Genomic DNA, 26,331 nt, shown 5'->3' with positions numbered 1-26,331 from the left:
CAGCTGCATTTTAACTTTAATCCTAATGAATATAAAATATTATCTTCAAGGCATTTCTCAAAAAAAGTCAAGACAGATCAGGCTCGCGAGAAGAAAGGGAAAGAAGGAAAAGGAAAGAAAGAGAAGAAGCGTAAAGAAGAGAAGAAAGAAAGAAAGGGGAAGAAAGGAAGGACAAACCTCCTCATGCCAGTTTTCACGGAACCACACCATTTGATCCACAATGCCCTCCAGGGACGAGAGCAGGGTCGGGTGAAGCTCCCGCTGCATGTGCATTATCCGGCTGCAGCGCCACATGGGTGCGGTGGCCCGTATCGGCCCGGGGTCGGAGGCAGAGTGAGACTGAGTGCCAACTGAACCCGGCTGCTGCTGTCCTGAGTCTGCAACAGAGAGAAATGTGGCCCTCAGTTAAGCTTCTGTTACGCTTCAGAACAGCTGTTGCAACCACTGCCGAATCCAGAACACTGTTTCCCCAGTTTGTGTTATACCTCCAGTTATCCCGAAAATACAAACTTATACAGTACTGGTAAAATATCATAATGCAAGATATAAATATAGATTTATCACACATACACATACTTATTATCACAGACACACATAAATAATTTTTTTTATTAGCTATATAAACCCAGTTAGGTGTGCATTATTCACTGGAATTTACATTTCCCCCCCCCCCCCCCCCCACCAAAGCATTTAGGATACTTATCAATAGACTTCACATTGGTGCCATCTAAGTGCTTCCAGAGCGAGCATCATCCCCCTCCTCTCAGAAAAGCCTTCTTTCTGATTTACTGACCTACATTTCTCCATTAGCTCGAGAGCCTCCAACTAGCTTCATTCCTAATAGCCACAATGCCTGGGAGATAAAAGGGCACTGCTGCCTATACAAAGGAATTATTAAAAGGCATCTTTATATTCGTAATCCAGCTTGTACAAAGCTGTGGTCACTTAATAAATTAATCTTTACAAGATAAAAGGGGACTGCACATCTTATATTTTTGGTGTGTGAGGAACTGTTTTTTTTTAATCTCTACCTCAGATAAAACTGCAAATTGTTCAGTTTTAATATTTAAACCAAAAACAAAATGTAATTTATTAACCTTTTGAATGCTTGCTGCAAACCCACATTAAAATAAAACCATGAAAGTTTTGGTTCTGATTCCCTTTAGTGTACTTAAAGTAGCATGCTCCGTATGATAGGTCATCCTTTCTCATTACTTTGTCACCTCCCTCCCTGCCTTCAAAAGACCCTTCTCCTTGACCAAAACCTCCGCCTGTGTAATGGAGGAGTTTGTTGTACTCGCTGGAATATTTTGCTATTGTACAAAATATATACTTTAAAAGAGAATGCAGCCGTCAAAGACCCATCTAAATAAAAAATCAAACCATTAAAAATTCTAATTTAACGTCACTACACAAGTTTCACTGATGGGACAAATAACCCAATAGTTACAAGGAAATTTGATGATCGACAATAATTTTCTCAGTTTTGTAAATATCCAATAGCAGGTAATGCGGTACCAATGTATGAAACATTGAAAATATCACGGTAGGAACTAACTGAGCCCTAATCACATTGGCAGCTGGGTATATCTTCCTCTGATTACTTATCATGAAGACAAAAAGCTTCTGTAACTATGTTGGAAACTGGGCAAATAATCTTTAACGGGGCACCACAGTCTGTTACAAACATTTCCTGAGATGAATGTCATTTATTATCAAGTCCTTGTATTAATACAAGACAAGACGAGAGCTTTGACACGAAACCCAGCATTGGCATGAACATCTACACTAAGGGGAATATATATTATATGATTAGATAGATCAAAAGTGCAGTTAAAATATACTTTTCATAGCCAAATACAGAAAATGGAGTTACTGCGTCGAGTTTTAAAAAGGATGTAAAGTGAAGAGAGAATTGACAGATCCTGATAGGAAGAAGGATTGTGAGCATTCTGTGGCCCAAAGTAGAGACAGTGGAACTGCTGATGCTGTGACCTTCACTTGCAGTTCACCCCTAGCCCATAGCAACACTGTCTCTAGGGGAATATGGTCCCAAGGACCCCTACCCAGAATGTCCAATGCTGCAATAACCCCTGTTCCTACACCAGCTGGCTTGGGAACTAGATTAAAGCAGGTCACGTCCACACCAGCCAAAGCCTTACCACTTTTGTAGCGTTCCCGCTGCTCAATCTTCAGGGTCAAATACAGTGTCCTGATTGGGAAATAGACAGCCTGGGGATACACTCTTCCAACCTTAAAAAAACCCACCAAAATACAGGCATTAAAACAAGAGTTGTGTCCAAAATAGCACCTTTTTATCTACCTTGGCAATGTCTCAAAGTGATTCGCAAACAATTAAATTGCACTGAAGCGCAGTGATGTAGGCAAAAGCATTCTGCACACAGCATGATCCTAAAATGCAATGATCAGCTAAATAGGAACACAAATATTGCTAGACAAAAAAAGACCAAAGTCCATCTCGTTCGCCTTCTACCATCTTGGTAGTCACATGGTACAATGGGGTTGTTGACTAATTATAGCAATCAATCTCCATCAATTAGTCTACAACAGGCCCAAAAATCTGATCCTTCCAAGCATGGTTGTCGATAGGTAGCGTTGGTTGAACGAGGAATGGTGGTCAGGACATCGGGAGATCCCCTTGCTCTTCAAGCAGTGTCATGGATCTTTGAAATCCAAACGAGCAAGGCAGCTTGGGCCTTAGGCTGAGCAACGACACCTCTAACAATGCAGTGTTGCCTCAATACTGCACTGGAAACGTCAGCCAAGATCATGTACCAAGTCTGAACCCATAATCTCCTGACTCAGCAGCAAAGGTGCTGCCAACTAAGTCAATTTGCCGTGTTAGAGACACACTTTGCAATTCACAGCCAATACAGACAGGCACCCAATAAGTGATATATCATCATCTTCTATAAGCGGATAGAAAACAATGAGCCTGAAAAGACCACTAACAACCAAGCAATAAAAAACACAAGGAGCTACTTAGCATTTATTGTAGCTATTGTGCTTCAGATCCTGCACTGTCAAATGAGGAATGTGCAGAGATAACATTTGTTGCAGTTAAATTGGCAAAAGTTGGCAACAAAAGCATGACCATACCCTAGCTTAACAATTCCACTTCCTGTCCAGTTAGAGCTTTAATACAAAGTAAGACTGGATGGAGTTACTAACAAAAACTTTTTGTGATGTAAACAGAGTTTCAAAGAAAGACAGACAGACTTGCATTTCTATAGCGCCTTTCATGATCTCAGGATGTCCCAAAGTACTTTACAGCCAATTAAGTACTTTTGAAATGTAGTCATTGTTGTAATGTAGGAAACACGGCAGCGCACAGCAAGGTCCCACAAACAGCAATGTGATAATGACCAGGTAATCTCTTTTTTTGTGATCTTAATTGTGTTCTTCATTGAAATGGTGTCATGGGATCTTTTACGCTCACCTGAGGGGGCAGACGGGGCCTCGGTTTAATGTCTCATCCAAAAGACGGCACCTCCGACAGTGCAGCACTCCCTTAGTACTGCACTGGGAGTGTCAGCCTGGATTTTTGTGCTCAAGTCCCTGGAGTGGGACTTGAACCCACAACCTTTTGACTCAGAGGCGAGTGTGCTACAACTGAACTACAGCTGACACTATTGTAGGTTTATTTATGGACAAATCTTTGTGCTAATAACTGACTAGCTATAGATGACTACCCAGGCAGGTAGAGTGTGTGGAATTGGAGAGGGAATTGGATAGATGTTTGAGGGAGTGAGCGATTGAGCAGTATTAATTTTGGGGGCTGGTCAGGTGGACAGTATAGTCTTTTGTTATCCTGTTCTTTACTATGTTACTAACTGTACACCATTTGCAAATTATCATACTGTTACTGAAATTGTATGCATCATCAACAATTTCAGTGAAGTGTGTTTCATTACTCTGTACCTTCCAAGTTAAATTTATGCCTTCGATAATAGCATTACAAAACAGCTAAAACTGCTTTAATGTTTGATCAGCGATTAATTGGTGAAAGCCAGCTATCATATTTCTGCACAATTTAGTATGTGCATAATGACATCAACCAGTCTTTAAATTAGGCCACAATTCCCAATAGACCCAACACTACATGCTGGCATTGCCTATTAGTGTAATCTTATACACTGTGAACGCAGCAACCAAAGTGAGAAATAGCCACTTAATGTAAAAAGATATAGCCTGCAACAAGCTGAGGATTCGCAGTTGCTAATGAAATGCTGACTAGTCTTGATAGAAGTGCTTCCTGACATCACCCCTGAACGGCCGGCTCTAATTTTAAGGTTATGCCCACTTCTGGATGCCCTCACCAGAGGAAATAGTTTCGCTCTATCCACCCTATTGAATCCTTTAATCATCTTCAACACCTCGATTAGATCACCCCTTAATCTTCTATACGCAAGAGAATACAAGCCTAGTCTATGCAACAATATGATAAATATATCTCCCACCTCGCCAATTTAACACAAATTCAATAGTTCAGACACCTGCTTTTTCTGTTACCCACTTTCTAACACTCCTATTCCATAACCTTACTATCCTTCATTAACGCACTGAAGGATCAAAAGTCATTTAACAGGAAAGTGGAAAGGCATAAACTCGGAATCTATTTTTCTATAATCTACAGTTTCAGTAACTTGCAGCTTAGTTATGCAAAGTGTGTCATTGTAAAGAACCTATTCTGGGAATATACTTAAATCTTTCCCAGGAATAAGTTTCCCAATTGTGTTCGGGACATAAATATGTAATAGAAATGTCAGAGGATTAATAGACTACTGTAGGAGCAACTGTGATTCCAAAATGCTAGATTCTTTTGACAAATTGAACAGTAAATTTTGTAATATTAAAATACTTGTACATATAATGTTGCATTATACATAGTGCAGATTTGTGCAGAATTGGCCCTTCACATTAATCAAATTCTGGTGTTAAGTGGTTTATATGGATACATTCAATATGGAAGAGTGAATTTATTCGATGAATGAGGAAAGTTTGATAATACCCTAATCTGTGAGTTAGAAGTTTTTTTTTAATTCATTGGATGTGGGCGTCGCTGGCCAGCATTTATTGCCCATCCCGAAATGCCTTCGAGAAGGTGGTGGTGAGCCGCTTTATACAACTTAGTGGCTTACTGGACCATGTCACAGGGCGGTTAAGAGTCAACCACATGGATCTGGAATCACATATAGGCAGATTTCTTTCCCTAAAGGACATTAGTGAACCAGATGGGTTTTTACGACAATCTGATAGTTACCTGGTCACCATTACTGATACTAGCTTTTAATCCAGATTTATTTAATTAACTGAATTTAAATTCCCCAGCTGCTATGCTGGGATTTGAACTCATGTCTCCAGATCATTAGTCAAGCATAACCACTATGCTACCGTACCTAGGTAGGTCCTCATTCATTCATGATAACCCAAAGCTCAGTGTTAACTTTTACAAACGCATACGTACTTGACTGATCAGGTTAAGAAGTAGTTTTCCCTCCGAGCCAACCAAGCATGTCAAGAGTTGAGGAATCCAGGCCAGCCATTGGATGGGTGGCACGCCAATGCAGTACTTGTCCACTGCGTCTGCAAGCGTGTTCTTTTCATCATCAAAACTTAGTAGCCAAAGGACCTGGGAAACGCAGGCAAAACTGGAGTTTAGAAGAATGAGAGGTAATCTCATTGAAACGTATAAATTTCTTAAGAGGGCTTGACAGGTAGATGCAGGGAGGACGCTTACCCTGGCTGGAGAGTCTAGAGCTAGGGGCCAAAGTTTCAGGATAAGGGGTCGGCCATGTAGGACAGAGATGAGGAGAAATTCCTTCACTCAGAGGGTTGTGAATCTTTGGAATTCTCTACCCCAAAGAGCTGCGGATGTGGAGTCATTGAGTATATTCAAGACTGAGATCGATAGATTTTTGGATATAAAAGGAATCAAGGGATATGGCGATAGAGCGGGAAAGTAGAGTTGATGTAGAAGATCACCATGATCTTACTGAATGGCGGAGCAGACTCGAGGGGCTGTATGGCCTACTCCTGCTCCTATTTCTTATGTTATTAACACTTTCCTACCTCAGAGTTATGCCCTCACGAAAAAGTCAGCTCACAATGTCAAAGTGTCGCACTGTGCTACCCAGTATGCAGCGTATGCAGAGCGTCCGGTCCCCCAAACCACACATTTTTGATTCTTGGGGCGGGTCAAAGGAGCACCATCCAATGGCAGGACGGGCTGGAACGATGGTTCAAGTCACGTGAACCTGCTTGCCAATTACAATTTTAAAAAATTCATTCTCCAGATGTGGGCATCACCAGCAAGGCCGGCATTTGTTGCCCATCCCTAGTTGCCCTCGAGAAGGTGGTGTTGAGCCTTCTCACGATCATGGGTCAAACATGGTAGAAAGTTAGATAACTGGAAGATTTGTTAACCCTCACAATTTATATGAAAAATCCAATCTCACAATCTTTCCGTGGCAATTGAGCCCACTGCATTATTCATTTTTGAAGTGGAACAGACTTTTCACCACAAAACTCAAGAATTTATTTCTGCCAAAGTACATTAGGAAATTATGTAAACAAAAATTAAACTCAAGTTACATAATTTCATATCTTAATGTAGTCATCATGATTAAATTCATGAACAGCTGTTTACCAATAAAGAAAGGGCATTGTTTACAACAGGTTTTACAATAAATGCTAAATCCAAGTGCAAAATGAGAGTTTATGGCAAGGCAAGGTCAAGTGAGTTGCTAAAAGTCCATGCTGCTGTGCAATTTTTTTATGTTACTATAAAATGGCACATAACAATTTGGTATCTATACCATGCAAGCCCAAGGTGGTTACTCAAATAGAATAAACTTTGCATGATATTCTTGTATAGAAAATAAAATCCAATGTGTCAAATCGTTTGCAGCATGCAGCTAAATAACACATACATCAAGAAATGAAATCTGGAATTCTCACAACACCAGGGTAATGTATAGCAGGAGAATTTTAACTGGTAATTTGAACTTTAATACTTTATATTAAAGCTTAATGGCTGAATCAGCCTGGAAGAGATTCCCATGCAGAGGTGAAAAACAGGCATAAACAAAATTTGTCAGGTAAAACTCTTAAGTGCACCAAGAAATTCAGTTAACATTACAGATTTAATCCCAACTATAAGTACAAACACCTCTTTAACAGGAGTATTGTCAAGATAGAATCCATAGAATAGTACAGCACAGGAGGCCATTCGGTTCATCGAGTCTGCGCCGATTCTTTCGAAGAGCAATCCAGTTAGTCCCACTCCCCTGCTCTTTCCCCATATCCCTACAATTTTTTCTCCTTCAAGTATTTATCCAATTCCCTTTTGAAGGCTACTACTGAATCTGTAGTGCATTCCAAATCCTAACGACTCGTTGCGCAAAAAGGTTTTTCCTCGTGTCACCTCTGGTTCTTTTTCAAATCACCTTAAATCTGTGCCCTCTGGTTATTGACCCTTCATCCACTGGAAACAGTTTCTCTTTAGTTACTCTACCTAAATCCCTCATGATTTTATACACCTCTATGAAATCCTCTCTTGGCCTTCACTGCTCCAAGGAGAACAACCCCAGCTTCTCCAGTCTATCCACATAACTATAATCTCTCATCCCTGGAACCATCCTAGTAAATCTCTTCTGTACGCTCGCTAAAGCCTTCACGTCCTACCTAAAGTGTGGTGCCCGGAATTGGACACAATATTCCAGCTGGGTCACGTAACATGGTCAGAAGGTGTGATTTACTGTTTCATGTGCATTAAGTTTAATGTCGCCATTCTCAAGGGTTTCACTGAACACTTGCCTCCGCACAGCAGTCCTCACCTTGGCCAGATACTTCCTCGACTTGCTCTCATTCTGGTGGCGACATGCGTGCAGGTAGCAGGTGATGGCCGATACTCCAAGGTGAAGCTGTCTTTCTTTGACAAAGATGTTCTCCAGATAGTCCCCCCACATTGCCCAGGCTTTCACCAGCACATCGTGCATCTGGACAGCTGCGGAAAATGCTTTGTTTGCTTCCTCAGATCTACACAACAAAGTAAAAAGACAAATAAATGCATGCAAAATATCAGTTCAAAGAAATCGATCCTGATCCAAGCATGGAATTCTAATCCCATTGCACTATTTAGAAGAGGAGCAGAGGAGTTCTCCCCATTATCCTGGCCAATATTTATCCCTTAACCAATATCACTTAAAAAAAAAAAAAAACAGATTATCTGGTCATTATCACATTGCTGTTTGTGGGAGCTTTTTGTGCACAAGCTGGCTGCCGTGTTTCCTACATTACCACAGTGACTACACTTCAAAAGTACTTCATTTGCTGTAAAGCACTTTGGAACATCCTGAAGTTGTGGAAGGCGCTATAGAAATGCAAGTCTTTCTTTCTTCCTTTCTTTAATGTAGCAAACTACCTCCCCATTATATTAGATTTCTGATATTCATTAACTCTGTCAGTTCTGCGCTCAGAGTTTATGACATTACATACCACCACTCGACTAAATTATTGCCTTGCAACTCACTGTCATATAGCCATGTATCTATTTGCATAATTCTGATTCAAGTAAAGAATGTTTCCCAATTACACATTTCCATTTGCTGATTACAAAGAATACTGGAAGCCATCTTCTGTGCTGAGATATATCACTGACAGTGTGCTGTGGATAGCGCTCATGGCTCTCAAAAGGGCTACAATGCACAAGTCAGTGACTTATGGTTGTCTTTCACACACGTTAAATAACCTCATAACACAGATTGTGACGCACTATTCAATCAATCTACGAGTGCTCAGAAACACAAAATCCAGGCCATTAAGTAATAATAGCACTAGAACACAAATAATCGTTAGTTTAAATTCTACTACAGCAAGACCCATTAAGTACATGGCATACTGGGTACTTTTTCCATAAGTGCTGCATAAATTCTCTCAAATGAGCATGCCATTTTTCTGGCAAACAAGTTACGCTGAATTCAGCTGTTGAGAAAACTCAAGGTGTCCAATAAGCTACATTTGAATAGTAAAGGAGCATGCAATATAGGGATTTCAAGCACACAGGAGCTCAAATGCCAAGAGGCAATTGATTAGTTTATGTGCACTCCCAGGTACATAACTTCTTATGATCTCTAGCTCTAACACCTTATTTAGCACATCGCTGAAAAATAAGGTACAGGAAAGATCAATTAGGTAGGAAAAAATAAACTTAACATAATTTTTGCTACATTAAAGGCTCATGTGGAGCATAAAGACTGGCATGAACCTGCTGGGCTGAATGGCCTGTTTCTGTGCTGCAAATACCTGTATTCTAATAATTTTCAAAAAAAGAGAAAATGATGGAATAAAAGACTACAGTGCAGTTATTATTTAATTTTATTTTCAGTGCTTATTTTCTTATAGTTTGGGGCTATTACAATATAACTTCTGCTGGCATTTGAGCAGCATTATACTGCATTAGAGTTTCATTCAACAGCACAGTAAGTGGGCTGGAAATTTGCAAAACCGCACAGCTTAAGCAAGCAGTAATTTCCCCCTGGGCTGACTGGCCGTCTAAGGGTTAATGCTTTATGCAGGAAGTGAAATATTATTACTGCTGGATTATTAATCAAAAGCTGTAACGCTGCAAAATGCCTATCAAATTTATTGCTGCAATGGATCGCAGTGTGCACTGCAACATTTAATTGGCTCTCTTTGTAGAAAGGTCATTTGCTTAAAAGTGAGTAAAATGCGATCTGAAATATTTGTCAAACACAGTTTTAGTTATGAACCTCCGAATAATGGCACAAAAGTCTGTTTGGCAGCAAAACTGTAACAGACACAGTCAATAAACAATCGCTTTCATTGGTGTAAGAAGGAAGAGGGTCACATGCTAGAAAGCTGTAGGCAGGTAAATTTGCAGAAATAAATCAGTAGCAGCATGAAAACAACATGCATCACAGAAATATTTAAAAAAAGAATGTAGCACTTAATCTTCATAAGTTGACCAATTTCCCCTCGGAACATTTTGTCTGCGTTTTGCCAGGCAAGCTAATAACACTTGGAAAAATAAAGTCGAAGGAACAAACAAGGTGCATGATGTGTCGGGTTTTAGTACCTTACTGCGAGGGTGAATGGATGTTCATTGATGCACCGCCATGGAGGCTCAGCACTGCTGAAAATAGCCGTAAAACTGGGATCTTAAAGGTTACAGGACTGTGATTTCATATCAAAGTTACAAATCAAGGATAGGCCCACACAAAACTGACAGATGAACAGATGGATCATGCTCCCACAGAGACCATACATCATGTAGCAGCCAGTACAAAGTATGTTTGTGTGCATCAAGCAGAGGGGTTATCTAAACTAGTCAGCTTAGACCAGGAATACCAAACAAGTCAAGGGAGAAACTATGCGGTACGAGGTGCCGGGAATCAAGTTGAAGGCTGGGATCAGCTGAACTCTGAGACTGAGCAGGGAAGTTTGCTAAAAATGCTTTCAAGAACACTCTCCCCACTGTAGAAAATAAGAAATACAAGTTCTTTAAACCAAGCAAAGATAATTTTAATTAAAAACAGAAGGCTGGCTGACACTCAGCTGGTCAGGCAGCATCTGTGGAGAGAGAAACAGAGTTAACGTTTCAGATCGGTGACCTTTCGTCAGAACTGGGATGAAAGTTCTGATGAAAGGTCATCGATCAGAAACTTTAACCCCACCTTCCTTCCTCCACAGATGCTACTTGACCCGCTGGGTGTCAGCCAGCACTCTGTTTTTATGTCAGACTTCCAGCATTTGCAGTATTTTAAAGATAATCTTAAGATTGCCATATTTAAAAACATAAATGTGTTTGTCACATAAATTGCTCATCAAAGAGCTAACCAGAATTATACAATGTGGGGGGAAAGGAAAAGTGATGGGGATGGGAGTTACCTCTCTCACATGCAAGGGGCACCCAATGTGAAAAACATCGGAAAAGGTGACAGGCAACCAGTGATTTTCCCTTGACGACATAAGACTATTCAGAAGTGGATGGAGGATAGAAACAAGGAATGTATTCAGGGCACAGCAGCTGAAGCAGTTGACAGCTCGACTCCCAAGCAAGGTTAGGAATTTAAGCCCGAGGTTCCTGGTCAATGAAGCTTGCTTGCTTCAGTTGACTGAGTTTTGTCAGTTCCCAGCAGGAATGTTAGATGAAACAGAGTTATAGATGCAAGGCTTTACATTGACGGTGGGGGGAGGGGTAGAAGAGGGAAGAGAAGGCTTTACATTGGGGGGAGGGAGAGAGGGAAGAGAAAGAAGAAAAAGAAACACAGGAAAAAACTGGCCTTGACTTGCCCTGCATCGCTCGCTAGGTAAATTGGAAGATGCACCATTGGCATTAGTGGAAGGATTTGCAGCCCAAGCTCTCCTCGCTGGATTGTGTGAGGTTGTGTACATTTCCCAGGCTGGAAAATAGGAAGCCGCCTTCCCCTTAAAAAGCCCCGCACAAATTGTTTTAGTAATGAACGAAACAATGACAGTCAAGGTTACCCAGAATGAGAGGTGCACGTTCGAGAGAGGAGAACAAGAGCAAGAGAGAAACAGAGACCTACAAGTTAAAGCAGGACACAAGACAGAGGAAGATCGCCACCTATTTATAGCAAATCCAAATCACTTTTTTTTATATAAACACACTCACAAATTCATTATAGATGGCAAACAGTGGAAATCTTCCCCCTTAATGGCAAAACAAATAGATCGCGTTGCAACACATTTTTACATACTTATTAATCTGAGCAAGGAACATCCCTTTCAGCGCATAGAATTCAGCTGTCATCTCCTTTGTGAAATACTTCAGATTTGTTGATTCAATAACTTCCAAACCCTGTTTGGAACAAAGTTGAAGATTAATAAAAGTCTGACAAAGTATTCTTTTTATAAAAAGATCGCCCAAGAGAAGTACAGGGCCTCAAGATAGCTAAATGAGTGACCTTCTGTTGATCAGGCTCTGAACAGCAGTCTCTACTTGACAGTTTTGTAACTCACCAGACAATCAATTATTCTTAATAAGTTATTGATTTTGCTGTGCAGTAATAGAAGCAACACAGGTGTTTAAAAAATGCTTCCGATTCCCTTGGGTTACATTCCTACACACAACTGGAGATTATATCTTTCAAATCTTAACTGTCAAAACACACTGCATTTCAACTCAAAACTATGAGATCCAATTTAAGTTTTTGTTCTTACTTTCTACAGTAGCCACAGATAGACATCATGCCTCTTCTGTGTCAAACATCAACACAGACAACAATCAAAGCGCCCAAAGTGGACTCAGGTTGTGAGCCTTCTTTTCCAGAGGCAGGTCACCAGCAGACCCGACCTGAACCATCGCCGTTTCTTTTTGATGGATTGGCCGTGTTGCCTACCTGCATGCATTCGTTTTTGCCCATAACTCCAGCCTGCTGGAGATAGCACTTGACCTGCTGTCGAATCTTCTGAAAGCAGTCCACGATGGGCACGGTAGGAATGGTATGGATGCGACTGAGGATATCGAGGGCCACATTCACCAGGCCCTGCTTACGGGCGATCTTCCCGTACTGGATGATGGCGGAGGCAGAGGCATGGACTCCCAGCATGGCGTTATTTGAGTTGGGGTCATGCTGAGAGCTGTTTTCATAGGCTGCCACGATCGCTTTGGAGAAAAAGAGGAGAATTAAAATAGTCTATTATTTTTCAAATTTGAAAAAAAGGCCACGATTTGTTTTGAGGCCCGTTTAAAGAGATTTTGGAAATGAGCTACATTAGTGACCGGTAATGACAAGATGAAAAAGTGATCCTAATTGAATTTTATCACGTCGGATCTGGTGCAGGATCTACTTTCTGCCACTTGATAATGTCAGTCCAATATTTTCAGGTAATGCAATATGTGGGGGCATTTTCAAAAGATCTGAAAGTATCTAGTGGTGGTAAATAGAGACTAGGAACATAGAAACAGGAGGCCATTCAGCCCCTCGAAACTGTTCTGTTAATGCACCAACATAATTTAAAGAAACTCTGACTTGAATTTTGAGCCCTCAATGATGTTTTTTTAACCTATACATTAGCAAAGGCGTAGCTTTTTTTTTTGCACACTGTTTACTGATGAGGAATATTACGAATGATTCACATCCATGAAAACCTGATTCTGTCTCACTATTTTCATAGAAATTAACGGCACAGAAGGAGGCTATTCGGCCCATCGTGTCTGTGCCAGCCGAAAAAGATCAATCCAGCCTAATCCCACTTTTCAGCTCTTGGTCCGTAGCCCTGTAGGTTACGGCACTTCCAAGTGCACATCCAAGTACTTCTTAAATGTGACGAGGGTTCCTGCCTCTACCATCCTTTCAGGCAGCGAGTTCCAGACCCCCAAAACCCTCTGGGTGAAAACATTTCTCCTCAAATCCCCTCTAAACCTCCTACCAATTACTTTAAATCTATGCCTCCTGGTTATTGACCCCTCTGTTAAGGGAAATATGTCCTTTCTATCCACTTTATCTATGCCCCTCATAATTTTATACACCTCAATAAGGTCTCCCCTCAACCTCCTCTGTTCCAAGGAAAACAAACCCAGCCTATCCAGTCTTTCCTCATAGCTAAGATTCTCTACTCCCGGCAACATCCTTGTAAATCTCCTCTGTACCCTCTCTAGTGCAATCACATCTTTCCTGTAATGTGGTGACCAGAACTGCACGCAGTACTCTAGCTGAGGCCTAACTAGTGTTTTATACAGTTGAAGTATAACCCCCCTGCTCTTGTATTCTATGCCATGGCTAATAAAGGCAAGCATTCCGTATGCCTTCTTAACCACCTTATCTACCTGGCCTGCTACCTTCAGGGATCTGTGGACATGCACTCCAAGGTCCCTTTGTTCCTCTACACTACTCAGTGTCCTACTATTTAATGTGTATTCCCTTTCCTTGTTCGCCCTCCCCAAATGCATTACCTCACATTTCTCCAGATTGAATTCCATTTGCCACTGTTCTGCCCACCTGACCAATTTATTGATATCTTCCTGCTGTCTACAGCTTCCTTCTTCAGTATCAACTACACAGCTGATTTTAATATGATCTGCAAACTTCTTAATCATACCCCCTATATTCAAGTCTAGATCATTGATATATACCACAAAAAGCAAGGGACCTAGTACTGAGCCCTGCGGAACCCCACTGGAAACAGCCATCCAGCCACAAAAACACCCAATAACCATTACCCTCTGCTTCCTGCCTCCAAGCCAGTTTTGAATCCAACTTGACAGTTGCCTGGATCCCATGGGCTTTTAACTTCGTGACCAGTCTGCCATGTGGAACCTTATCAAAAGCCTTGCTAAAGTCCACATCAAATGCACTACCCTCATTTACCCTCCTTGTTACCTCCTCAAAAAATTCAATCGATTTTGTCAGACATGACCTTCCCTTAACAAATCTGTGCTGACTATCTTTGATTAATCAGTGTCTTTCTAGGTGCTTCCTATCCACTATATCTCGGGCCCTCAATTTTATACATCTGCCCTCAGCCTCCTCTGCTCCAAAGAAAACTCTAGCCTATCCAATCTTTCCTCAAAGATCATTTTGAACAGGTAATTGGACTATGGGGAAAAGGACAAGGAATCTGATCTCAGCAAAGAGTAAAAATGGCAGTCTTAACTTTAAAAAAATCTTAATCAGGATTCAATTTTAGATAGACTAGCCACCCGCTCTACAATTCACAGATTTACAAATTTAAGGGTGAACCTTGGCCCTCGATTAAAGGCATGAGAAGGCAGTCACCCTATTTACAGAACAGGTTGATCTTATAACATTGTGGCAAGGAGGAATGGTTTTGCACATGGAAATGTTTTGAGCTTTATCAGGGTTTTACCATGAGGTGAGAGTTATTTCTTGGGAGTATTTGCAAACATTTCAACATTAAATGAGCTCAAACCCAAAGTCATTTTGATTTTACAAACTCATTTGTTCCATACCTGCTTTCAGTTTTGTAAGATCAGCTGTAGTCCGTCCCACTGAAACGAATGGAAATGCGAAAAATAGCAAGTTTCCTGCAGTGCGCTACGGTTAAACTCTATTCAATTACAGCTTCAAATCTTACCGCAAATTTTTTAATATTTCATTTTCAAGAAGGGACTGGTAATTATTCTACGGGTTATTTTTGCACAGGAAACATTGCAGGAAACATAGGGACAGGAGGAGACCACTCAGCCCCTCGAGCCTATTCCACCATTCAATTTGATCATGGTTGATTTGTATCTTAACTCTATCTACCCGCCTTGTCTCCGTAACCCTCAATACCCTCACCCATCAAAAAGCTATCAATCTCAGTTTTGAAATTTTCAATTGACCCTCAGCCTCAACAGCTTTTTGGGAGAGAGTTCCAGATTTCCACTACCCTTTGTGAGGAAGGAGAAAGTCTTTGTTTAAACTTATTCTGTAACTTTCCCTTGTCCCCCCTCCCTCTCCCTGCTGCCTGTGGCAAGATATCAATTGATCACAATTAGCTTTGTGCCCGATTATTCCTTTAACTTTATAACAGAATTAATTTTTAACTTCCCCAATCCAGTACTTAATCCTTAAATTAGCAACAGTATAATAGATTTACTCTTTGAATTCATTTGATAATTCAGTCAATAAATTGAATTAAGCAACATAAATAACATTTAGTGCTAAATAACAATCTGAACTATCAGACAATTTGAATTAAGCTGCTTTGAATTAAGAGACTGTAATCCCCAAAATGTTTCATTTTAAAAGCTAATTATCTTGAAATTATTTACAAATTACAACAAAGTATTTAGTTCCATTTATTACTGGCAATTGAACAGTGGCTTCCTTCACACATCGGTAGGTTGGGCAGAAGTGGAACAGATGCACAATGAGTATGTTGAGTTGAATCCTGACAAAAACACAAAGTTGCCAAGAAATCTTCTGCTTGAATTCATAGAATTTTACAGCACAGAAACAGGTCATTCGGCCCGACTGGTCTATGCGGTGTTTATGCTCCACACAAGCCTCCTCCCACCTTACCAATGTTCCCCCTAAATTTTTGGGGGGCTGTGCGGGCCCTTTAACGGGCTGCGTGCCCATTCAAAATCCCGCGCGGGCACTTTTTTTTTTGCATTGTGAAGCCGGCTCACCAGCAGCGCGGGACCTCGAGACCGCTGTGCAGTCGCACAGCTTAAAGGGAACTTTGCACCTTACCCCATTAACATGCAAACTCTTGTTTAATGCCAGACACGCTTTGGATTCTACATTTAGAGGTCGAGTCCCGGGCGGGGTTTAAGTAACCCGGCGATCCCCAGAAAACACAAGCAGCTTCGGTTGGGCGAGCCCCTGGTGGAGGGGAGGGGTACCCCTCGACGGAGGAAACGCCGTCAAAGGCAGGTGAGCTAATCCTTGAATTGGCCAACAGCTTCCGCAGCCTGCAAGGGGTGACGCAGCCCAGGTACAGAACAGGTCAATGGAAGAGCGATTGTGGACAGTCCCAAACACAACTCCAGGGTTCAAGGCCTTGTATTAAAAAGGTGAGGATGACAGTCACAGGGGCTGCGTCGATAGTCAACCCATGATGACATTGATGGGGCAAGTTGGGGGGGGTGGTGGCAGGGGCTTTAGGGCCAACAGCAACTTGCATTTATATAGCATCTTTAACGTAGAAATAGTCCCAAGGCGTTTCACAGAGGCCTAATCAGACAAAAAAGGATGCTGAGCCAGATTAGGAGTGACTGAAAGCTTGGGCAAAGAGGGAGTTTTTTTTTTTTTTTTTTTATAAAAAGAGTGAGAGGTGTGAAGATGCGGAGGGATTTAGGGAGGGAATTCCAGAGCATTGGGTCACGCCTCCAATATCTAATTAAAATACATAGTTCTACACATTTATTATACTCTAACCCAAACAAATACCACCCCTCCCTAGGTGAAAATGTTTCTTTTGTATCAGAGCTGATGTCAGGAAGGATGTATGCATCATATTTAAAACACGTTAGGCCTGTTCATACACATCATCCTATCAACCTTGCAGTGCCTGAACATAGGAACAGGAGGAGGCCATTCATCCCCTCGAGCCTGTTCTGCTATTCAATTAGATCATGGCTAATTCGTATCATAACTCTATCTACCCACCTTGGTTCCATATCGCTTAATATCCTTACCCAACAAAAAACTATCAATCTCAGTTTTGAAATTTTCAATTGACCCCCAGCCTAATTTTTTTTTTTTGGGGGGGGGGGGGGGGGGGGGGGGAAAAGAGAGAGTTCCAGATTTCCACTACCCTTTGTGTGAAGAAATGTTTCCTGACATTACCCCTGAATGGCCTAGCTCTGATTTTACGGTTGTGCCCCCTTGTTCTGAACTCTCCCACTAGAGTTCACCCCTTAATCTTCTATACTCCAGGGAATACAAACCTAGTCTATGCAACCTGCCCTCATAATTTAACCCTTTTAGCCCCTTGTGTAATTTTTCAATCACACCACAAGTTGAGAGACAGGCTGAAAATGAAGAATTAAATAATCTGCGTTACAGAAATTCTTACATTTTCACTATAATCTACGTATATCCATCACACACAATGGATTGGAAAGTTGTTGAAACCCACAGGGTTACATCAGTATCGAGTAACCCAGAAATAAATGAGGCCCCATCAAATTCACTGCATGAATGTTATACATCAGTAACAAGCCCACACGTAAAATACATTTTGACAGGCACGTGCATCAGGCCATACCTTGATAGTGATGCTGTCTCCACATGAAGATGCTGCTCCAGTGAGAAAGGTCATCAGACACAATGGGCAGACGGTTCCGCCAAGTCTTCACCACGGTCTTCATGTCGTGTAAACTTGTGTTTCTCCCCAAATTGGCGGGCTGCAAACCGGCATTTATTTGAGCAGCTTCTTGCAGTTCAATAATTTGCTGAGCCGCCTACAATTTGAACAAAATTCCATCGTTAGATTGTAGTGAGTCTGTACGCATGGCAACTGTAAGTATAGGTGTACCAGGGAGAATGTGTGGCATATCCGGAAGTGTAATCAACAACCCAAGATATCAAAGGCACGCACAACAAATGGCAACAGCTATCCTCATCACTAAACAAGCTTGGGTGTCAACAGCATACACAGAATGTGATGACATTTGGTACCCACAAATGTTCCACATAATTAAACCTATAAAAGATACAACACACTGGAGCTCCAGGGGGCCTGGTAACCTAGTCTTGCTGAGGCTAGCATAAGCAGTCAAGACAACACGTTTGCGACGTCCTGAAGGAGTCCTTGGTATGCGAGGTTCTGTACCTATATCTCATATACACTGCATGCAAGGAGTTGTGTTTTATTAGCTCATTGACTTGATTTAAGAGTATTAACCAGATGTTTTCAGTGTTTCCTAGTGCTTGTATTTTATATGACAATATCCTATAATACCCCCACATACGGTAATAGGGGGATACATGACAATATCCTATAATACCCCACAGAACGGCAATAGGGATATATGACAATATCCTACATAAACCCAACAGCAACTTCAATATTCTTCCTTAATTAGGCTGATCCTGGAATTTGGTGCTTAATACCCTTACCTCCCTCCCTCATCCCCAGACCAAAGAAAGCTGCCTGCATATTGAGATATGCATTATGTCTGCATATAATGTATCAATGCAACAAAAATCAACCACAGGATTCTTTTTTCTTTTACATAATAGACATGAGTATTTTCAATACATTCATAGGTAGGCGGGCAGTAAGAGCAAGTGGCAAATCTGTCAGTTAACAGTGAGGTAGATTGTGTTCTTATTCTATCTTTCTTCCAGACAATCAGATCAACCCAATACTATGCTCCAATCTGTGAGTAGCTACTGCTTTCTAATTTTAAGTCTGTACTACAAAACAAGGCGCATTAATATGCTGATAATTACACACAGACAGACACACACACATGGACTTACAAGTAAACTCCCAGAGCCACACATTGCCAGCATGGCGCTCTCACCTGAAGCAATGGTGTATGGACATGTGAGACGATGTGCGGGAGTCTCCGCCATTCCCGGATTGCGAGACTGCTGGCCATCTCCACCAGACGCTCGATGAAGTTAAGCTGTTGCTCTTCGGGATGGCAAATTGCCAGGTAGCCTCGGTACATGTTCACTTTCCAGGCCACCTCTTTTGGGCAACTCAGCTCCACCTAAATGGCATTTAAATAGAACACTCAGCGCTCGCCACAGCATTTCCTCCTCTTAGTGGCACACAATGGGGGGATGTGAAACACATGGCACATTTCAGAATACTGGCCCTGATCTAAACTGCAATCTTACTCAGGAGGGAAGAGTTTTGAACGATACTGTATTATGCACCATTCACTGGGCAAGAGCCTCACGTTGTCAAGGAAAATCATAGCCATTTAGGTGCTTTTGTGCTATTACACAAGCCCCCACAACTCAGCAGCACATATGACCCATTATGAGGGGTTTTGATAAGAGTAAACAAGGAGAAACTGTTTCCACTGTCAAGAGGGTCAGTAACCAGAGGACACAGATAACTGCCAAAACAATCCGGGGGGGGGGGGGGAAGGAGATGTGGAGGATTTGGTTTACGCAGAGAGTTGAGATTCAATAGTAACTTTCAAAAGGGAATTAGATATATACCTGTACTTGAAAAGGAAACATTTGCAGGACTGCGGGGAGTGGGACTAATTGGTTAGCTCTTTCAAAGAGCTGGCACAGACACGATAGGTCAAATGCCCTCCTTCTGTGCTGTATGACTTTATGATATATTTATGTCACAGTAAAGCAAGGTTAGCTGCCTTGTAGGATCTTCCTTGTTCTTCAAACGCATTATTCTTCACATACCAAAACGTCAATAGTAAATAGACAACGGAGAGGGAGGAGAGAAATCGCAGGGGCAAGCTTAAGTGATGTCAGCTGTGATTCTCCCTCTCTACTTAACACATAAAAGCTGCTCCAAAATACACCACTTCTATTTTGCACTTAAAAATGAATGGTGATGACAACAAATAATTCAAGAAAAGGAAACGATCCAAAGGAATGCTCAAGCAAACAGTTAGTACGCAACAGACAGCCCTACAAGGCAATTCTTTACAGGTTCCTTCTCCACGTAACGTACTGAAATATAAGATTAAATTTACTAATTCTCCCCAAATAAAATCAGACACTACCAGGTTAAGGCATTATTACACATGAGAAATTTTAAATTACACAACTGGAGGGGTTTAGAGGTGTGGAAGCAGAAATTTGTGAAGGACTAAATTTAGAACCCACAGGAGGAAGCTACAGCATTCTCAGGAGCATTCGACTTCCAGGTTCCATGCACAAGATGCATAAAGTAAGCGATGACAAATGGGCACATGTATGTATGTATGCGATACCATGAAAGCAAAATAATTCCACCGAAATGTTTTAATGTTGCAGTTTTCACAAATGGTCCCCTTACTCACTAGGATGAGACCTGTTGTAGCTCCTAATGTGCTTAGCTGCCTCAATACAACAGGATACAAAGGGATGGAAGTTACGCTACAGTTGTATTAAGCTCTGGTTAGATTGCATCTGGAGTATTGTGTTCAGTTCTGGGCACTGCACCTCAGGAAGGATATACTGATCTTTGAGTGGGTGCTGCGCAGCTTCACCAGAATGATACTGGGGCTCTGGAAAGAAGATAAGAAATAGGAGCAGGAGTAGGCCATCTGGGCCTGCTCCACCATTCAATAAGATCATGGCTGATCTTCTACCTCAACTCCACCTTCCGCACTTTCCCTTAGTATCCAAAGGGTTAAATTCTGAGGACCGGTTGCATAGACAATGTTTGTATTCTCGAGTATAGAAGATTAAGGGGTGAACTAATGGATTTGATAGGGAGAAACTATTTCCTCTGGTGGGACAAGGGGGCATAATCTTAAAATTAGAGCTAGGCTGCTCAGGGGTGATGTCAGCAAACACTGCTTCACACAAAGGGCAGTGAAAATCTGGTTGAAGTCAATGGAGAGCAATATTGGGTGGGATATAAAACCGGCGTTCCACCCGATCCCGTGGGATTCCTGCCCAGAGCGTTAGGTTAAAATTATCCCCGATATGTTTAAAAAGGCAGAGGGGGAAAATACACAGCGATGTGGTACTGAACCATACAAAGCAGGAAGGTACTGATTCAGTCTTTCAATTGTGCTGAGTTAGTTACGCATAACAAAAAGGCTTTGGAACACAGATGGGCGATAGATACCCAATTTTCTTTTAAGCATAGCTTTGGAAAAAATAAATGATGGAAGATCCCACTGCAGCAGTCCGAGCTCTCCTGAAAACCAAATATCATAGATCCAAAACATTGCACTGGGGGCAATGAGGCTCCCTGAAAGCTTCTTGAAAAGGCAATGCAACGCCCCTTTAAAGAACAGAACATCTTCGGAATTATTTTAGCAATACACAAAATTATCACGCGTCAGTTCTCATCAGTTACAATAAAACAAGCCAGCTGTCATGGGCATGGGCTAACGAAATATAAACCCCCAAGAAACCGGCAGTTGCAATACTGGAGAGACTGAACAAACAGCAGGCGCTGAATGAAGGCTTTTCATGCAAAACTTCTCCTTACCCTTGCTCTTTTTAAATTAGTCATGAAAATTGACACCAAAAGAAAAACATATTTACAGAGGCCTGTGCCCAATGTTAATAATATTATGGACTTTTGCTATTTATCATCTGATTAACAAAAGCAGTATACTCTGTGCCAGATGCTCTGTTAAAACATCGTTGATGCACAATGCAAGGGCTATGGGGAAAGGAGTGGGACTAATTGGAGAGCTCTTTCAAAGAGCCGGCACAGACACGATGGGCCGAATGGCCTTTCAGCGCTGTACAATTCTCTGCAGTGGCCACTAGAGATCACAAAGTCGGAATTGATCAGTCGTCGCTCCACCTCAGCTCAAAATTCCTAAAAGATATTTTTTTCTCCTGCGGAAACTGTGCTTTATTTCCCAGATGCTGGCACCTGTCACAAGCCACAAATTAGTAATGAGCAGATGCTCTTGCAATTATTCAAGAGCTGATCCGTAAACACAAAAAAGTCAGAATAAATGTAATCAATTGTCAGATGAGAATCAGGGCATCTGGGAACACAATCTTCCTTAGGACTGTATATTTCCACATTAGGGGAGCATAGGAACAGGAGGAGGCTATTCAGCCCCTCCTGCCTGTTCCACCATTCAATGAGATCATGGCTGATCTGCGACCTAACTCCATATACCTGCCTTTGGCCCATTATCCCTTAATACCTTTGGTTAACAAAAAGCTATCAATCTCAGATTTAAAATTAACAGTTGATCTAGCATCAATTGCTGTTTGCAGAAGAGAGTTCCAAACTTCTACCACCCTTTGTGTGTAAAAGTGTTTCCTAATTTCACTCCTGAAAGGTCTGGCTCTAATTTTTAGACTATGCCCCCTAGTCCTAGAATCCCCAACCAGTAGAAATAGTTTCTCTCCATCTACCCTATCTGTTCCCCTTAATATCCTGAAAACTTCGATCAGATCACCCCTTAACCGTCTAAATTCTAGGGAATACAATCCTAATTTGTGTAATCTCTCCTTGTAACTTAACCCTTGAAGTCCGGGTATCATTCTGGTAAACCTACACTGCACGCCCTCAAAGGCCAATATATCCTTCCTAAGGTGTGGTGCCCAGAACTGCTCACAGTACTCCAGGTGTGGTCTAACCAGGGCTTTGTATAACTGCAGCGTCACCTCTACCCCCTTGTATTCTAGTCCTCTAGATATAAAGGCCAGCATCCCATTAACCTTTTTGATTATTTTCTGTACCTGTTCATAACATTTTAATGATCTATGTACCTGGACCCCCAAAGTCTCTTTGGACATCCACCGTTTTTAGCTTTTCACCATTTAGAAAGTGCCTGTTCTATCCTTTTTAGGTCCAAAGTGGATGGGCTCACATTGAAATCCATTTGCCACAGTTTTGCCCATTCACTTAATCTATCAATATCCCTTTGTAATTTTATGCTTTCATCTACACTGCCTACAATGCCGCCTATCTGTGTGTCATCAGCAAATTCGGATATATGACTTTCTATGCCATCATCTAAGTCGTTAATAAATATTATGAATAGTTGAGGCCCCAACAGAGATCCCTGCGGGGGACATTGGGGGACGGGGGGAGAAAAAAAACAATGTTGACTACCATCTACAAGATGCACTGCAGCAACTCGCCAAGGCTTCTTCGGCAGCACCTCCCAAACCCGCGACCTCTACCACCTAGAAGGACAAGGGCAGCAGGTGCACGGGAACACCACCACCTCAGAGTCACAAACCATCCCAACTTAGAAGTTTATCGCCGATCCTTCATCGTCGCTGGGTCAAAATCCTGGAACTCCCTCCCTAACAGCACTGTGAGAGTACCTTCACCACACGGACTGCAGCGATTCAAGGCGGCGGCTCACCACCACCTTCTCAAGGGCAATAAATGCTGGCCTTGCCAGTGACGCCCACATCCCATAAACAAATTTTAAAAAATTCAGTAGCTCGCAGAGGTTGCTGAAGGTAGAAGATCTGTGCTCAATGTGGGCTCGGCACTGCACTTCCCATCACGGCAAGCTTTCCGATCCGAAGCAAGCTGTCACCAGGATGCTGGGGTCAGAGCCTTTCTTCACATGGCTTGGAAGGTTAGATCAATCACTCTATGGCCACTTTCCGTCATTTTTCTTTTTTAAACTTAGCTGGCTGCCCAACACATGGAAAAACCCACTGCCACGTAGGCGGGTCTCAACATGAAGCAGTAGAGAAATCCACACACGTACCGAGTGTCTGTTAGCCCGACATGAAGCGCACACTCGCCCTATAGCGATATACACCTTTTAAGTCCTGAGAACTTGTGTGCAGGTTGACATAACCAATTGATCGCTTAGCATTGGTTGAGGTCAGGAAGCAGCCACATCTTTTCAGCCAGGTAAGGTTCCCACGAGGTACAAATAGAAAATGTTAAATATTCACATCAAGAAACCATATAAAGGACTCACACGGAGTCAGTGCAAACAATGGGATGTGGAATTTAAAAGTTCACAGATCTGACCGTAATGTAATTTTTCACCAAAACACACAAAGTGTTATTTAATGCTAACACAAAGTATATTATATAATACCAATAGCCAAGCTAACATTAAGTAAAGAATGACCTGACCTATGCACATTGCTATGGTGCACAACTCACTGCCTACAACTGGCATGTAGTCAACGTATGCAAAAGGAAAGGAATAATTAATCTAGATATTCTTGAGTAAAATATAGTAATTGAGTAGATAGCATAAAGAATATAAAATGTAAATGATTTAGCGTATAAACAGGTTCATTTACCACAAGAATTGCTTACCTGCACCAGTGCGTCTTTCATAGCAGTCCAGTTCGAAACTCTCCAAGCACATTCCAATACTAGGTAGGGATTAACATGTCCTTTGGACTGGCCGTACTCGGTCAGTGCCTCCCACTGGTTCAGTTCCTTTGAGCAGCTGTTGATTATAGAACAGAATAAAAGCAATAAGCAGGTTAGGTTCAGGAGAAAGTAGTGTCTTTAATTAGCTCCATGAACATGCACCCATTTAACATCTTTCCCATGATACATTGCTGTATTTTTTTGAACTACAATGAAATCTTTGGTGTATACCATGACACTGGTTTTGCAATTCCACATAGATTTATTAATTTTTCCTTTAAAAACCATTGACCAAAGAGAGGTTCCTGATGCCACAAATCCTACTTCCCAGAAGAAAGGATTTCTTGTGCCTTAGGACCATAGTGTGAACTGTAGGTGTTGCACAGAACGCATCTCCAACAATAGTCCGACATTCCAGGGTGTAGAGCCTGCCCTTCCTGCGCCAGAGACCACTTCTGCTCTTCTAAAGCCTCAAACCAGACTACTAATTTACAGGATGGACAGAATTACAGAATACGATCCCTAAAACACTGGTAAACATCAGTGGCCCTGGCAGTCAGATTAATTAGGTTCTGTCCCACTCCTGCCAGCGATAATTATGACTACAAGCACTGATGAATATCAAGGAAGGTCTGTTCCAGCTTGGAGAGGGTTCTAATTATCTCTCTAACTTTTTTTGTGTGCGTGGTTTGATTTATTCAATTTCATTTCTTATTCAAATGTCTTCCCAATGGAAAACAAAAATGCAATGACTGCCAGTGCCAGCCTGCTGGTTGACAGATCAATGCATGGTTGAGTTACTAGTACCAACTGTGGGCTGCAACACCAGGGTCCAGATTCTCACTTAAACCCCAGCAACTATATCGCGCCCACTGCCAGCACATATTGGAAAATTGTGGGCTTGAGTTCTGATTTGAAGGAATACAGCATGATAAGGGCCTACTGTGACCTTGGTTTTGAATATTTATCTGAAAAAGAGCTCTTCTAAAGCCTCGAACCAGACTACTGATTTACAGGATGGACAGAATTACAGAATACGATCCCTAAAACACTGGTAAACATCAGTTAAAAACATGTTACTTATAGGTTAAAAGTATTTTAATAGTATCGCTAAAACAACCTTCACTGCACTATTTTCATTGATGAGGAGAGCTTATCAACAGAACTTCGACACACATTAATAAAGACATACAAAGTAACAGAGAATTGAAGATCCCGGCACTGCTACTCATCCATTAATGTAACAATTGCATTTATATAGCGCCTTTAATGAAGTAAAACATCCCAAATATATATAGACTAGCTGGGGAGCCCTGCGTTGCGAGGGCAATTTTGGGGCGCGAGGGCAATTTTGGGGCGCTTGGTCTCCCTGCCCGTGTGTCCCCCCTCTCCCTGTCATGTCCTCTCCCTGTCCTATCCCTCCCTCCCCTCGCCCACCCGCTCCCCTCCCCACCCCCGCTCCCCTCCCGTCGCCCACACCCCTCCCCTGTCTGTGTCCCTCCCTCCCCCGCTCCCCTCTGTCCCTCTCTCCGGCCCCTCCCCCTGCCTACCTGAGGTCCGGTGCCGTTGCCAGAGCGGGAATGCTGAGCGGCAGCCGGCGCTGGGAGCGGGCTCTCGCGGCCGGCGCATGCGCGGTCAGTGCGGCCGGCGCGAGCGCCCCGCGATTTCCAGAGGCTCGCGCGCCCCCCGCGATTTCCCGAGGCTCTCTCCCCCCCCCCCGCGATTTCCCGAGGCTCTCCCCCCCCCCGCGATTTCCCGAGGCTCTCCCCCACCACCCCCCCGCGATTTCCCGAGGCTCGCCCCCACCCCCCCCCCGCGATTTCCCGAGGCTCGCCCCCACCCCCCCCCGCGATTTCCCGAGGCTCTCCCCCCCCCCGCGATTTCCCGAGG

At 42.3% G+C, this 26,331-nt stretch overlaps 1 protein-coding gene across 1 annotated transcript in view; it reads right to left on the bottom strand.

The window, feature by feature from the left end:
• The window catches only part of trrap (transformation/transcription domain-associated protein), a 227,597-nt gene that overhangs the window by 37,807 nt on the left and 163,459 nt on the right, over window positions 1-26,331 (bottom strand). The window contains exons 54-63 of the mRNA XM_085999960.1: window positions 24,382-24,517; window positions 18,995-19,186; window positions 17,731-17,926; window positions 14,981-15,019; window positions 12,408-12,673; window positions 11,766-11,866; window positions 7,860-8,061; window positions 5,489-5,653; window positions 2,163-2,253; window positions 178-377 (exon numbers count right to left, since the gene is read on the bottom strand). Coding sequence (XP_085856086.1) covers window positions 178-377; window positions 2,163-2,253; window positions 5,489-5,653; window positions 7,860-8,061; window positions 11,766-11,866; window positions 12,408-12,673; window positions 14,981-15,019; window positions 17,731-17,926; window positions 18,995-19,186; window positions 24,382-24,517 — 1,588 coding nt within the window. The remainder of the gene's footprint in view (window positions 1-177; window positions 378-2,162; window positions 2,254-5,488; window positions 5,654-7,859; window positions 8,062-11,765; window positions 11,867-12,407; window positions 12,674-14,980; window positions 15,020-17,730; window positions 17,927-18,994; window positions 19,187-24,381; window positions 24,518-26,331) is intronic.

This window comes from Somniosus microcephalus, chromosome 11 (genome assembly GCF_052327205.1).
Source record: "Somniosus microcephalus isolate GS21.2 chromosome 11, FLI_Smic_1.0, whole genome shotgun sequence".
NCBI classification, from domain to species: Eukaryota; Metazoa; Chordata; class Chondrichthyes; order Squaliformes; family Somniosidae; genus Somniosus; species Somniosus microcephalus.
This window is presented reverse-complemented; position numbering and strand designations above follow the sequence as displayed.